General features: G+C 57.6%; 2 protein-coding genes across 2 annotated transcripts in view; both read right to left on the bottom strand.

Moving 5' to 3' along the window:
• Window positions 1–1,201, bottom strand: part of LOC116956497 (sodium-coupled monocarboxylate transporter 2-like) — a 28,518-nt gene extending 27,317 nt beyond the window's left edge. Inside the window, exon 1 of the mRNA XM_032978168.2 lies at window positions 34–1,201. Coding sequence (XP_032834059.1) covers window positions 34–384 — 351 coding nt within the window. The 5' untranslated portion in view covers window positions 385–1,201. The remainder of the gene's footprint in view (window positions 1–33) is intronic.
• Window positions 1,202–11,097: 9,896 nt separating this feature from the next.
• SLC5A8 (solute carrier family 5 member 8) overlaps window positions 11,098–14,107 on the bottom strand; it is a 57,830-nt gene continuing 54,820 nt past the window's right edge. Inside the window, exon 15 of the mRNA XM_076054262.1 lies at window positions 11,098–11,664. Within this exon, the coding sequence (XP_075910377.1) occupies window positions 11,539–11,664 (126 nt within the window). The 3' untranslated portion in view covers window positions 11,098–11,538. The remainder of the gene's footprint in view (window positions 11,665–14,107) is intronic.

Genomic DNA, 14,107 nt, shown 5'->3' with positions numbered 1-14,107 from the left:
TCCCCCCCGCCACGTCCTCCTCCCACACGTCACCTCGTACGTGCTGGTGATTCCCGAGCGGTAGAAGACGGGGATGTAGATCTCGGAGCAGGCGACGATGACCAGCGTGTAGGAGATGCAGAAGAGTGTGAACATCGCCCCGTAGCGGTACACCTCGGCTGGCGCGCCGATCACCGTCACCGCCGACATGAAGCTCGCGGTGAGCGACAGGGCTACGGGCACCGCGGTCATCTGACGCCCGCCCGTCAGGAACTCCTGCGAGGAGCCTCCGCGGCCAGCGAAGGCGTGGTACACGCCGATGAGCGACGAGACGACGAAGAGGCTGGAGAACACCACGTAGTCCCACGTGGTGAAGCCACGCACCTCCGTCTGGAAGTCGCCCATCGCTGGCACGGGGCGGGGGGGGTGGTTTTGGTTATGGGTGGTGGTGGTGTTGGTGGTGGTGGGTGAGCGGGTCGAGAGAGTTCGGCGGGAAAGGAACCGATTGATGCTGCTGCTGCTGGTGATGATGCTGCAGCTGCCTGGTTCGAGAGTCCGGCTGGAGAGGCTGGTTCAAGGGGTTTTTGGTGAATGAGATCGCGTGGGCGTAAGAGTTTTGTTTGAGAGAGAGAGAGGGGAGATCTGTTGGATAGCTCAGTCCACCACCTATCAAAGAGGTTCAATCGGAATAGATAAATTCCCAGAGGTGTCCAGAGAGCGGCTAGAGTCTGTGGTCAGGATCCAGTCGAGATGGAGAGAGAAAGTTCTCGCTGTGGGCATGGAGTTATTTTTTTTATTAAGAGAGTCCACCGAGAGAAATTGTGCTCAGACTCTGTCGAGAGTGCAGCTCAGAAGGTCCAATCGTGGCGCCTTCTCAGCCCGTCTGCCCATCTCCCAGGACATTTGACTCGGCTCGTAAATCGGGGAACCGCTGTCCGTCAACTGCGCCTCTTTATAATGACCTGCAGAGACGCACGCGCGCACGCGCGCGGGACTCACGCGCGCGTGCGTGCGTGCGTGCCACACACACACACGCACACGCGTGCGTGCCACACACACACACACGCGCGCGTGCGTGCCACACACACACACACGCGCGGGCCTTGGGCCGATAGCCCTGACACGAGGGGCTGGAGGGACAGGCACAGGCGGTTTGATCATTACGAGGACCTTTGAGACGAGCGTCGTTTAACGGCCGGACCCAGCAGATACGGTTGAGTGCCCGCTGATCAGGGCAAAGTTCAGCGCTTGTCGTGCAGAGCGAGGCCCCCCTCTCTTACCCCCCCAGCCCCCCCCCCTTACCCCCCCAGCTCCCCCCCCCCCGTTACCCCCCCCCCCAGCCAGTCCCCCTTACACCCTTCACCCCCCGTTCCCTCTCACCTCTAGGGTTTGTTAGGGGGGGGGGGGGTGGAGAAAAATCAGGGAACTCGCCAAGTTCAGGCAGCCACGCCAATTGAGATCCTCGTGAAATGTTTGAGTCTCACACACAGCACACACACAACATACACAACACACACACAACACAAACAACATATATACACAGACAACACACACACAACACACACATACAACACACACACGCAACACACTCAACAACACACACAACATATACAATACACACACAACACACACAATACACACACAACACACTCAACAACACACACACACACACAACATACACAACACACACACACAACACACACAACACACACAACACACACTCAACAACACACAACACACACAACATACACAATACACACACAACACACACACACAACAACACACACCCAACATACACAACACACTCAACAACACACACACACAACATACACATAATACACATACACAACACAGACACACACAACATACACACACAACATACACAACACACACAACACACACACAACATACATACACACACAACACACTCAACAACACAGACACACACAGCCCTGGCGGATTGTTAATTCGTCGAGTCGGCGATCGGTTTTGGACAGCACTGACCAATTTTCGTCATTGTCGTCACTTTGATTTGTTGTTGTTGTTGTTATTTTCCTCGCACTTTCTGTTTGTAGGTGGCGTTGTGTCCGCCACTTTGGAAGGATTTAGCCAGAGCAGTTTGGGGCGTTTGGGTCGATTCGATTTTGATAGTCGGCTAGCATGAAGCAGCCGTAACCTGAATCGAGTTGAGCCAGTTTTGTGCGAGTTGCCCGGGTCTGGGATTTTTCGTCGTCTGCTATGGGTGGGGACCAACCCCCTATAGCACGACACTGGGGGGGGGGGGCCTTGTAGGAGTTCAGGCAGTGCATGGTGGCAGCGGTGTGCAAGTGGTTCAACATTGATTTGGTGGTGCTATTTGGTGGAAGAGCGTTTAAAGTAGATCGCACGTTGGCAGAGCTGAAGGAAGGCAAGGTGGATTTCATTTTCCTAGCAGGTGCAGGGGGGGGGGGGGGGGCTTTGAGTAGCTTTGTGCAAGGATGCGCTGTCGAGTGGCATGAAGCCGGATATTGATCGGTGAGAAACTTGCGGTGTTCTTGAATCGGAAGAACTTTGGTTTCTTGGTGGAGATGGTCAATGGGCGCCATAGGTAGGCGAAGTGCCTGCGGTTTTGGGAGGTTTGGAGCTTTTGGTAACCTTTAGAGGAGAGGTTTCAGCAACCAAATGCGGCTGGCATAATTGATGATGGGACGTCCAATGGCTTTGTAGGTTAGGAGTAAAGTCTCCTTTTGTTGACCCCAACATGTGCCGGCTAAAGCTCGTAAGATGTTATTTCGTTTGTTAACTTTTTGCACGGACGTTTCTGCGGTGTTGAGCGAAGCTAAACATGGTGTCAAAGTTTTGATTTAAAGCTTTCGTGACTGCAGGGATTCATATTCTTGGTTCTTTCGGTAACGTCACGTAGAAGGGAAACAATACAATAGTAAAAAAAATATGTATATTGTTTTATATATATCATTTTATTGTTTCCCTTCTACGTGACTTTACCGAAAGAACCAAGAATATGGTGTCAAAGGTTACACCTAGAATGTATTTTTGGGGTTTTTGCTCGTGGGAGGCGTTGTTTTTTTTTTTATTTTGACGTTGGGATGTAGGTTGGCTTGATGAGGATCAGGTGTCAAAAGGGTGAATTGATTTGGATGTTGAGAGTTGAAGCGATCTATTGGCTAGGAAAGTACTGAGCCTTTTTAGATCGGAGTTGATGGAGTTTTTCCACTTTGGGTATATATTTTTTATATATAAGAAGTGTAAACTGTGATGTCGTCAGCATAACCGACTACTTGTACTTCTTTTGGAGGAGTTGGTAGATCTTGGAGGTAGGCGTTGAACAGCACCGGGGATATTATGGAACCTTGCGGTACTCCTGCATGAATGTTTCGTGAGGAGGATTGAATATCACGAAAGAGAGCGAGTGATTGGCGGCCCCTTAGGTAATTTGTAAGCCAGCAAACAAGGCCTGATGGTAGAGTAGAACCCTGGGTGATGTTGAGGTGGTTAACGGTGTCGAAAGCCTTTGTAATGTCAAGGGAGGCGACAATAGTGCGGGATGGCGGGGGGGGGGGCTTTTTCTAATTGAAACCGTTTGCAATTTGTGTGGTTAGGTTGAGAAGAGCTGTTGTTGTTGTTGTTGAGTGTGCAGGGCAAAAGCCGTGTTGGTGAGATGATGGAGGTAAGTCGGCGGTGATGATTGGAAGGATGAGGGCCTCTAAAATCTTGATCGATGGGCAAAGTAGGGAATTCGGCCTGTCGGACGCTGCTTGATCGAAGTCTTTGCCGGGTTTTGGAAGTGGGATGATTGTCGATGATTTCAGATGGCCGGAATGATGTTGCACTGGGAGTGAGGCGTTAATGGTGGAGGCGAGAAACTTCGTTCGAAAGGGGGGCCGAGGTGTTTGCGATGGGGCATCGCTACGCCATCCGGGCCAATTGCGAAGTAATTTTTGGCTTTTTTGATGGCTAGTTTCACCTCTTCAAGGGTAAATTGGGGGGGGGGGGGGGGGGGGTGGCGCCGTTTAGAGGTAGTGCCTTGATTTTTGACGGATTTTTTGACGGGCGGATTTATTGGAAGAGTGTGGTACGACTGATGAGAAAAGGTTGTTGTTGTTGACAACTTTGCATCCACACGCTTGCGCGTTGATGACCGCCCTCCCCCCGCCTCCATCTCACCGGGTCACGATGGGCGGACATGTGCGAATCCTCCCGCCGTCTTCAGGTAGTTTTGTTTTCGCGAGGTGTGTGTGTCTGTGTGTGTGTCTGTGTGTGTGTCTGTGTGTGCGTGTGTGTGTCTCGTGTGTCTGTGTGTGTCTCTGTGTGTGTGTCTGTGTGTGTGTGTGTCTCGTGTGTGTGTGTGTGTCTGTGTGTGTGTCTCGTGTGTGTGTCTGTGTGTGTCTGTGTGTGTGTGTGTCTTGTGTGTGTCTGTGTGTGTGTGTCTGTGTGTGTCTGTGTGTGTGTCTTGTGTGTGTCTGTGTGTGTGTGTCTGTGTGTGTGTCTGTGCGTGTGTCTGTGTGTGTGTGTCTCGTGTGTGTGTCTGTGTGTGTGTCTGTGTCTGTGTGTGTGTCTGTGTGTGTGTCTTGTGTGTGTCTGTGTGCGTGTGTGTCTGTGTGTGTGTCTGTGCGTGTGTCTGTGTGTGTGTCTCGTGTGTGTGTCTGTGTGTGTGTCTCGTGTGTGTGTCTGTGTGTGTCTGTGTGTGTGTGTGTCTTGTGTGTGTCTGTGTGTGTGTGTCTGTGTGTGTGTCTGTGCGTGTGTCTGTGTGTGTGTCTCGTGTGTGTGTCTGTGTGTGTGTCTCGTGTGTGTGTCTGTGTGTGTCTTGTGTGTGTGTCTGTGTGTGTATCTCTGTGTGTGTCTGTGTGTGTCTCGTGTGTGTGTCTGTGTCTCGTGTGTGTGTCTGTGTGTGTCTCGTGTGTGTGTATCTCTGTGTGTATGTGTGTGTCTTGTGTGTGTGTCTGTGTGTGTGTCTCGTGTGTGTGTCTGTGTGTGTCTCGTGTGTGTGTCTGTGTGTGTGTCTTGTGTGTGTCTGTGTGTATGTCTGTGTGTGTCTCGTGTGTGTGTGTCTGTGTGTGTATCTGTGTGTGTCTTGTGTGTGTGTCTGTGTGTATGTCTGTGTGTGTCTCGTGTGTGTGTCTGTGTGTGTGTGTATGTGTGTGTGTCTGTGTGTGTGTCTGTGTGTGTGTCTGTGTGTGTGTGCGGCTGTAGTGCCGCATCGGAGGCGGACTGATGCGGTGCTACGGTAGGACGTGGAGCTGAGTGGACTTGCAGATGACCGGTAGCCAGCGGTGTCAAGGTCGGCCTCTGTGGAGGAGGCTCGTGAAGGACGCTGCTGCTGCTGCTACTGGGCAGTTGGAGGCAGTCGCCTCTCCAGCAACAACGGAGGGCGGAGGGAGCGACGCTCACAACAACGAGCGGAGCGCCGGGCGGATTAAATGCAGCGAGTTGGCACGGTGGTGGGGGGGGGGGAGTACGGCTGGTGGTGCATCTGCTGGTCGTCTCAGTCAGCCAAGCCGTGGCACATGCTGGGTCTGTCCCGAGACCTCCTGTCAGCGAGGGGCTGAGTGAACGGGTGAGTGGGTGGGTTGGAGTGAGTGGAGCCTGGGCAGGACGCGTCACGGCCAGATGGGACGATGACGACGACGATGATGACGAACGATGGTCGAGACTAACAATGGAGCGGCAGCCAAGGGATGGAACGCGCTTCCAATGTCGGTGGGGTGGGGGAGGGAGCAGTAGCGTCGTGGTTAGCGCCACGAACCTGGCCACCCACCCCCTCGTGTGCCGTGCCGGCCTTCATAGGTGCTCGCTATCAGCACTTGCCCCTACAGTCTGTTACAGGCTACACGGGAGATCTTTGTCTTTGTGCCGTCCAGCACCGTGGAGCGACGGCTACGTCGCCTCGTAAGTCGAAGAGGCTCTGGGTGGGCGGGAGGGCGGATCGTCGTCATCGTCGTCATCGTCGTCGTCATCGTCGTCATCATCATCGTCGTCATCGTCCTCGTCATCATCGTCGTCATCGTCGTCGTCATCATCGTCATCATCATCGTCATCGTCGTCATCATCGTCGTCATCGTCGTCGTCATCGTCGTCGTCATCATCATCGTCATCCTCATCGTCGTCGTCATCATCGTCGTCATCATCGTCGTCATCGTCGTCGTCATCATCGCCGCATCGCCGCAGGGCCCTGAGACGTGGCGATGACGGTGGCGGAGGCCTTTGCCGCGTGGCTTGACGGCGATTACGACGATGACGATGACGACGTGATGACGATGACGTCGACGATGACGACGATGACAACATGACGACGATGACAACATGACGACGATGACGACGATGACGACGATGACGCCGACGGCCACGAGACACAGTTTGGGGTACGACGCCGCACGTGGTGCTTGAGCTGCTGCTGCATGATGCCGGCTCGGCACTTGCCCACCCCCCCCCACACCACCGCCCCCCACTACCGCCCCCCCCCCACCACCGCCCTCCCCCCCCCACCCCCATCGCGGCATATCAACCACGGAATCCAGTGGCGTTCCAATAGATGGTTTATTACCGCCGTAACCGGCGGTAAAATAACGTCTTGCGAATGTGTGATGCCGCCGCCACGGAGCCGATCGGCGGGTGGCCCACCTGCGATCTCGCCGCTCCGAGCGGCGAGGCCGACATTGCTCCACCCCACCACCTCCCCACCCCCCCCCCCCCACCGGAACACACACGCACGCACTTCCCCCCACCATTAGAGCGCGTGGGGAGACACCCTGGCCGACAGGTTTTCACCCAGAAGCCCTCGTAAAGGGATAATCTTCACGGTTTCCTGCAGCCAGGGAATTGGACGGTCTCCCCCGACGCTAACACCCACCGCGGCGCCGTGACTTTGGTTGTAATTACATGGTCACGACGGGGCTGCCGAGCCACCGCGGGTAGACAGCACACACAACACACACGGGTCAGCAGGCAGGTAGGAGGGCAGAGCCACGAGCGGCGGGAAAGCAGGGTCGCCCTCTGGCTGGAGGGCCGCTGAGCAGGTAAATTTAGATGCGGACGTCGCTGAAAGCAACGGCCCGGGGGATGCTGGGATACAGATGGGCCTACCGATTGGCGGATGATCCCAGCGAGCTGATTGGCCCGCGAGTCGGCACCAGGTAGCCCCTTTGATGTAGAAAGAATAAAGCGGGTCAGGGCGAAGGAAAAAGGTTCTCTGGCTACTCGAGTCGACCCCAGGCCCGTCAACTCCCGAGTCCAGCCGCGCGAACGTCCGTGGGACGTATCGACGCGCCGCGAGGACCAGACAGCAGTGACGACGAACCGTGAGTAAGAGAGAGAGAGAGGGAGTTGGGACTTAGCTTAAGAGCAAAACCGGAGAGGGTAAAGGGGAGAAGGACAGGTAGAGTGTAGTGCCGACTATCGAGAGATAGATCGGTCCTGCCCCGCTGATCCCGACTGACTCGGTTAAATAAGGGCTCGCCGACGCGGTGGAATAAATCGTCGGCGGTTACATAACGGACTGGTGTGGTTTTTGTGGAAGCGTGGGTGCGCTTGCTGTCGCGGTGGTCGTTACATAACAGACTGGTGTGGTTATTGTGGAAGCGTGGGTGCCCTTGCTGTCGCGGTGGTCGTTACATAACAGACTGGTGTGGTGGTTTTTGCGAGGGTGTGGAAAGAGAGTGGAAGCGGGGTTCGCTTGCTGTTCTCGGTGGTCGCCGCGTGTGTGGAGCGGCGCCGCGTGGATTGTGTGCGCTTCGAACCGTCGGCTGCGGACTCCCGCGTTGCGAGCGGATACCCGTCTCGCACGCATGCCCATCGCATAGCCCTTTAAACCCGTTTAAACCAATCCCCCCCAAGCGTCGGAGTGAGCACGAACGACGTCGCTTACCCTCCGACCTTTGACCCCCCTGTTACCCGCGTGTGATTGGTGCGTGGGACTGCGCGGGCGGGGAGCGTCGCGTTTGGGTGCCGGCGAAGCGCTAGCGGGTCCCAGGGGGGTCGAGTGGGATGCCCCACCGGCAGGAGACCCGGACTCGGGGGGGGACGGCACAGGGGGGGGGAACAGGAGCGCGACGACCTTTCCCCGCCAGGGGAGGAGTGCGGCGGCGGCAGCTCCCACACTAGTGGAGAGTCTGGGAGCGTCGGTACTTCGCGGACAGGGTCGCAGGCAGGGGAGGTCCCGGGGGCCGGCGACCATAACAATATGCTGTCAGAAGCGGTACGAACCCCCGCGTTACCCCACGCGAAAATAAGGCATATATTCACTGGCCGGGGTACACCTTCGTGGAGAGCATTTGCCCGCAACGTCCTAGGGGCTAAGGAAATTAATGGGTGGACGGACGCGCAGACGCTACGTCAACTTAATATGAATCTGGATGGGCGGGCAGCCGATTTTGTCGAAGCCCTACCCGCAAGCGCGCAGACACAGCTAGAGGAGCTGATGCGCCGACTTGATCTGCGCTTCGGTACGCGCGATGAGGAGGAGGCAAAAGCGGCCTTAGAGGCACGCCGTCGCCAACCCGGCGAGGACCTGCGCGATTATGCCGAGGATGTGCGTGAGCTAACAAAGATCGCACGCCCGAGGCACACCACGGAAGCGATTGAGGAGCTGGCCACAGAGAAAATCCAGCGATACTTAATGCGCACGGCGTGGTGGCAGCCAGACGTGAACTGTACGCGCCTCTCCTTTGATGCCCTTGTCGAGCGCGCGCGCAAATGTGAAAGAATTTCTAGCGAACGCGCACAGCTCCGAGGACTGGGACGGGAGCGCACCATCGCAAGTCTGTCCACCGAGGAGGAAGAGGAGGAACAGGAGCTCACCAGGATGGTAGGGGGTCAGGAAAGGGGGCCTCCGGTATCCCGCGAGACCACCCCGGGATGGGTAGCGGGGATACAGGCGGGCATCGGGGGGATCGACAACAAAGTAACCCAAGTGGACAACAACGTAACCCAAGTACGGGCACATGTGACTACGCTGCAGACTACGGTAGAGACGATTCAGACCGAGTTGGGAGGGCTAGCTGGGAGGGTAGCCCGACTAGAAGCAGAGTCTGGGCAGCGGCGCACGGGGGGGAGAGGGGGCGGGCAGGGTGCCCACTATGGAGCCGCCACCCCCCCCCGGGCGTGTTATATGTGCGGCCGTCAGGGGCATCTCATGAGAGACTGCCCACAGATCGCCCGCGCTAGATATACCGAAGGGTTAAACGCCAACGCCCCCTAGAGAGTGGACCACCTAGGGGTGCAATCACCGAGGTCCCGAAACAAAACGACGATAATAATAATAATGGTAAGCAAGTGACACCCACACAGGTCACGGCCACAACACCCAAGGACGCGGTGAGGACGGGCGACTGGCTACGGGAGCTGGTGGCAGGAATCACGGGGGCCACGTCACTGGTGGAAGGACAGGTGAACGGGCAGCGCACCCGGATCCTACTGGACACGGGGGCCGTGGCCTCACTCGTGAGCGCCGCGCACTGCAGCGTGCTCGGGGTTGACGTGAGCCGCCTGCAGGCCCCGGACCGCGCGCTGCACACGGCGAGCGGAGCCGGGATGGGGTTGCTGGGAAGGATCTCCCTCGAGGTCCGTCTCGGAAACCAGGTGTGCACTCAGGAGTTCTACGTCTCGAGTGTGCTGTGCCACGAGTGTATCGCAGGTACCGACCTCCTGGAAAAGCTGGGGCTCAACGTGCAGCCCCGACAGCGGTGCGCCACCGTGGAAGGCAGCGGGGAACGGATTCCATTCCTGGGACGGGAGCCGAATCGCCCCCGCTTCACACCCGTGGCCGCTACCCTGACGACGGCCGTCACCATCGGGCCGCTCGCCGAGATGCTGGTACCTGTGGCGACCCCCTCCACCGACCCCGCGCACCGACCATCGGGGGAGGTAATGCTAACTCCTCACCCGGAGTTGGCAAAACGATACGGGGTTGTGGGGTCAGCCACGTTGGTAAACGCCGATGGGGGCCGATTGTTCATGCGTGTGTTTAACCCCCACGGCACCCCAGCAATACTACGACGGCGCACCACAGTAGCCACCGTGCACCCCCTACACGCGCGCCACTCCAGCGACTCGGTATTCGCACTCTGGGCGGAGGACCCCGGTCGCCCCGAGGACCAACAAGACCTGGCCTGGCGAGTCGGCCCGACTCCCCACGCCGAGGTCGTCCCCCTTCTTGACGCGGTACACGTACCTTGGGCAGATTTACCCAAGGGAGAGGCCGATCAGCTACGCGGGTTACTGCGGGAGTACGCCGACGTGTTCAGCGAACACGATTCAGACGTGGGTCGCACAGATCTCGTTAAGCACCAAATCGACACCGGGGCCGCCCGACCCATAAAACTCCCCGCGTACCGCGTGGGCGCACCCGAACGCGCCCAGATCAAAGAGGCGGTCAGGGACATGCTCCGCGATAACATAATTCAGCCCTCGGCAAGCCCCTGGTCTGCCCCGGTGGTGCTAGTAACAAAAAAGGACGGGTCAACCCGGTTTTGCGTCGATTACCGCAAACTAAACGCAGTCACCCTCGGCGACGCCTTCCCCATACCGCGCATCGACGACACCTTTGACAGCCTCGCCGGAGCGCGGTATTTTTCCACCCTCGATCTCGCGTCCGGGTACTGGCAGGTGGAGATGACGGAGGAGGATCGGCCAAAAACCGCATTCACCACCCCGATGGGGCTATTCGAGTTTCGAGTACTCCCGTTCGGGCTCACCAACGCGCCCGCGACGTTCCAGCGGCTGATGGAGTTGGTGATGCGGGGCTTGCAGTGGGAGCAATGCCTGATTTACCTGGATGATGTGATCGTGTTCAGTAGATCTCTGTCTGAGCACTGGTCCAGGTTACGGGAGGTGTTCCAGCGACTGCGAGCGGCTCATCTCAAGCTCAAGCCGCGTAAGTGTTACATCGCCCAGCGCGAGGTGGGGTACCTCGGACATCGCGTCAGCGAGGCGGGGGTGCGCACCGATCCGGACAAGGTACGCGCCGTAGTGGATTGGCCACAGCCAAGAAACCTGTCGGAGATAAGGTCATTCTTGGGGCTCGCCACCTATTACCGTCGATTTGTAAAGGGATTCAGCGAGATTGCACGCCCCCTCACCCAACTCACTTCCCCCAAGAACCCCTATCAGTGGACGGAGGCCTGCCAGACGGCCTTCACCACCCTCAAAGACCACCTCACACACACCCCCACACTGGCTTTCCCCGATTTTACCACCGACTTTATTTTGGACACCGACGCCTGCAGCAGCGGGCTGGGTGCGGTGTTGTCGCAGGTGCAGGAAGGGGTGGAACGGGTGATTGCGTACGCCAGCCGGACCCTGAGCGGGGCCGAGCTGAACTACTGCCATCGGGCAGATGGCCCGATGGCTGGCGCAGCTGCAGGAGTACAACCTGCAGATCGAATACCGGGCGGGGCGGACGCATGCAAACGCGGACGCATTATCACGGCGACCCGCGGTGTGTGCCGAGACGAGGGCGGAGGAGGCCTGCCCGTGCTTCACGGGGGGACGTTGCCGACAGGCAACGTCCCGACGGGCGAATCCGCGCCCGCCCCCTCCCCTTGCCCCCGGCGCGTCACAGGCGCGTCACAGGCGCGTGCTCTTGCACGGGAGTGGTGTGGGGTCGCCTTGCCCCACTTTGTCCGCCACGTAGCTGCCGTTCTCCATCCCGGCCAGAGAGCCATCCCAGCCAGCAGCAGCAGCAGCAGCGACCTGCAGGCACGTGCACAGAGCGAGCCAGAGAGATGAAGCCACAGATGAATGTCGCACCGCTGTCGTGGACGCTGATTTGCGACCTGCCCCACACCACCACCCACTACACCCACACCACCACCACCACCACCCACTTCACCCACACCACCACCACCACCCACTACACCCACACCACCACCCACTCCACCCACACCACCACCCACTACACCCACACCACCACCCACTCCACCCACACCACCACCCACTACACCCACACCACCACCCACTCCACCCACACCACCACCACCACCCACTACACCCACACCACCACCCACTACACCCACACCACCACCCACTCCACCCACACCACCACCCACTACACCCACACCACCACCCACTCCACCCACACCACCACCCACTACACCCACACCACCACCCACTCCACCCACACCACCACTACCACCACCCACTACACCCACACCACCACCCACTCCACCCACACCACCACCACCCACTACACCCACATCGTTGTGCCCCAATCTTTCATCGTTCCTTGCCATGAACAAAAAAAAACGTTCAGGCCTCGCGTAGCTAACGTGCAGCAAAAGTTACTTTTCCAAAGGCGCGCAGTGCGAGCAGTCTTTCAATCAGGTTGACACGTGAGAGCGGCATTCCGTGACGGGAGCTCTCTCTTCAGGCCCCAAGGTGCTATCGGCGGGTCTCCTGCGACAGACCCACGTAGGCTAACCGCTCGTCGCCTGCCGCCTGAACGTGTTCGCGGATAAATTGACGGCGAGGGCTTGTACACGCGCTGGGGGAGTGGAAAAGCGCGGCCTCCGAAGGGGGAAAAAAAAAATCTCCCCGCGTGTGAGAGGGGGCAACGCTCTATGCCCGTACAGACAACAAGAGGTGGGAGTCCAGGCAGCCACGTGACCGAGCCGGACTGCGAACATCCCCTCCATATATACGCGCGATCGTTTCCGCGGATAAATTGACGGCGAGTGCTTGGGCACGCGCTGGGGGAGTGAAAAACCGGAGCGTCCGGATGGGGGGAGGGAGGGGAGGGGGAAATCTCCCGCGTGTGAGAGGGGGCAACGCTCTATCCCCGTACAGGCTGCAAGAGGTGGGAGTCCGCACGTGTTGCTGTGCTGCCTGCCCTGCACGAGGTGCTGGGGGAGGGGGAGGGGGGAGCAACGGGCAGCGTAGCCAGCGCACGTTGAGCTGGAAGTCAGAAGGAGGGGGGGGGCTGATGGACCACACAGCACTCGTTGATGGTGTTTGTGAGTCTGTGTGTGGCTGTTTGTGTGGCTGTGTGTGTGTCTGTGTGGCTCTTTGTGAGTCTGTGTGTGGCTGTTTGTGAGTCTGTGTGTGTGTGTAGCTGTTTGTGAGTCTGTGTGTGTGGCTGTTTGTGTGTGTGTGGCTGTTTGTGAGTTTGTGTGTGTGTGTGGCTGTTTGTGTGTCTGTGTGTGTGTGGCTGTTTGTGTGTCTGTGTGGCTGTTTGTGAGTCTGTGTGTGTGTGTGGCTGTTTGTGAGTCTGTGTGTGTGTGGCTGTTTGTGTGTCTGTGTGGCTGTTTGTGAGTCTGTGTGTGTGGCTGTTTGTGAGTCTGTATGTGTGTGTGGCTGTTTGTGAGTCTGTGTGTGTGGCTGTTTGTGTGTCTGTGTGTGGCTCTTTGTGAGTCTGTGTGTGTGTGTGACTGTTTGTGAGTCTGTGTGTGTGGCTGTTTGTGAGTCTGTGTGTGTGGCTGTTTGTGAGTCTGTGTGTGTGTGGCTGTTTGTGTGTCTGTGTGTGTGGCTGTCTGTGAGTCTGTGTGTGTGGCTGTTTGTGAGTCTGTGTGTGTGTGGCTGTTTGTGAGTCTGTGTGTGTGGCTGTTTGTGTGTCTGTGTGGCTGTTTGTGAGTCTGTGTGTGTGGCTGTTTGTGAGTCTGTGTGTGTGTGTGTCTGTGGCTGTGTGTGTGGCTGTCTGTGAGTCTGTGTGTGTGGCTGTTTGTGAGTCTGTGTGTGTGTGGCTGTCTGTGAGTCTGTGTGTGTGGTTGTTTGTGAGTCTGTGTGTGTGGCTGTTTGTGTGTCTGTGTGTGTGTGTGGCTGTTTGTGAGTTTGTGTGTGTGTGTCTGTGTGTGTGTGGCTGTTTGTGAGTCTGTGTGTGCGTGTGGCTGTTTGTGTGTCTGCGTGTGTGTGTGGGGTAGCGGTCGTGTAGCGGTTAGCGCTACTTTGCCCTACGAACCCGGGCGACCCGGGTTCGAATCCCGCTCACGGCCAACAACACCCAGTGACGATTGTCTGAACCGGTCCTGGGCCTCGCCTAGGTTGGTTCAGCCTCAAGAGCGGTGTGTAAACATGGCCACTGGAGGAGACAAAGGCGGCCGGGCGTGGTGTTGGCTACCCACCCCCTCGTGTGCCGTGCCGGCCTTCATAGGTGCTCGCTGACAGCACTTGCCCCAACAGAAGCTACACGGGGGATACTTGT

The sequence above is a fragment of the Petromyzon marinus genome, chromosome 65, assembly GCF_048934315.1.
Source record: "Petromyzon marinus isolate PM22_M1 ecotype Great Lakes invasive population chromosome 65, UKy_Petmar_22M1.pri1.0, whole genome shotgun sequence".
Lineage (NCBI taxonomy): Eukaryota > Metazoa > Chordata > Hyperoartia > Petromyzontiformes > Petromyzontidae > Petromyzon > Petromyzon marinus.
This window is presented reverse-complemented; position numbering and strand designations above follow the sequence as displayed.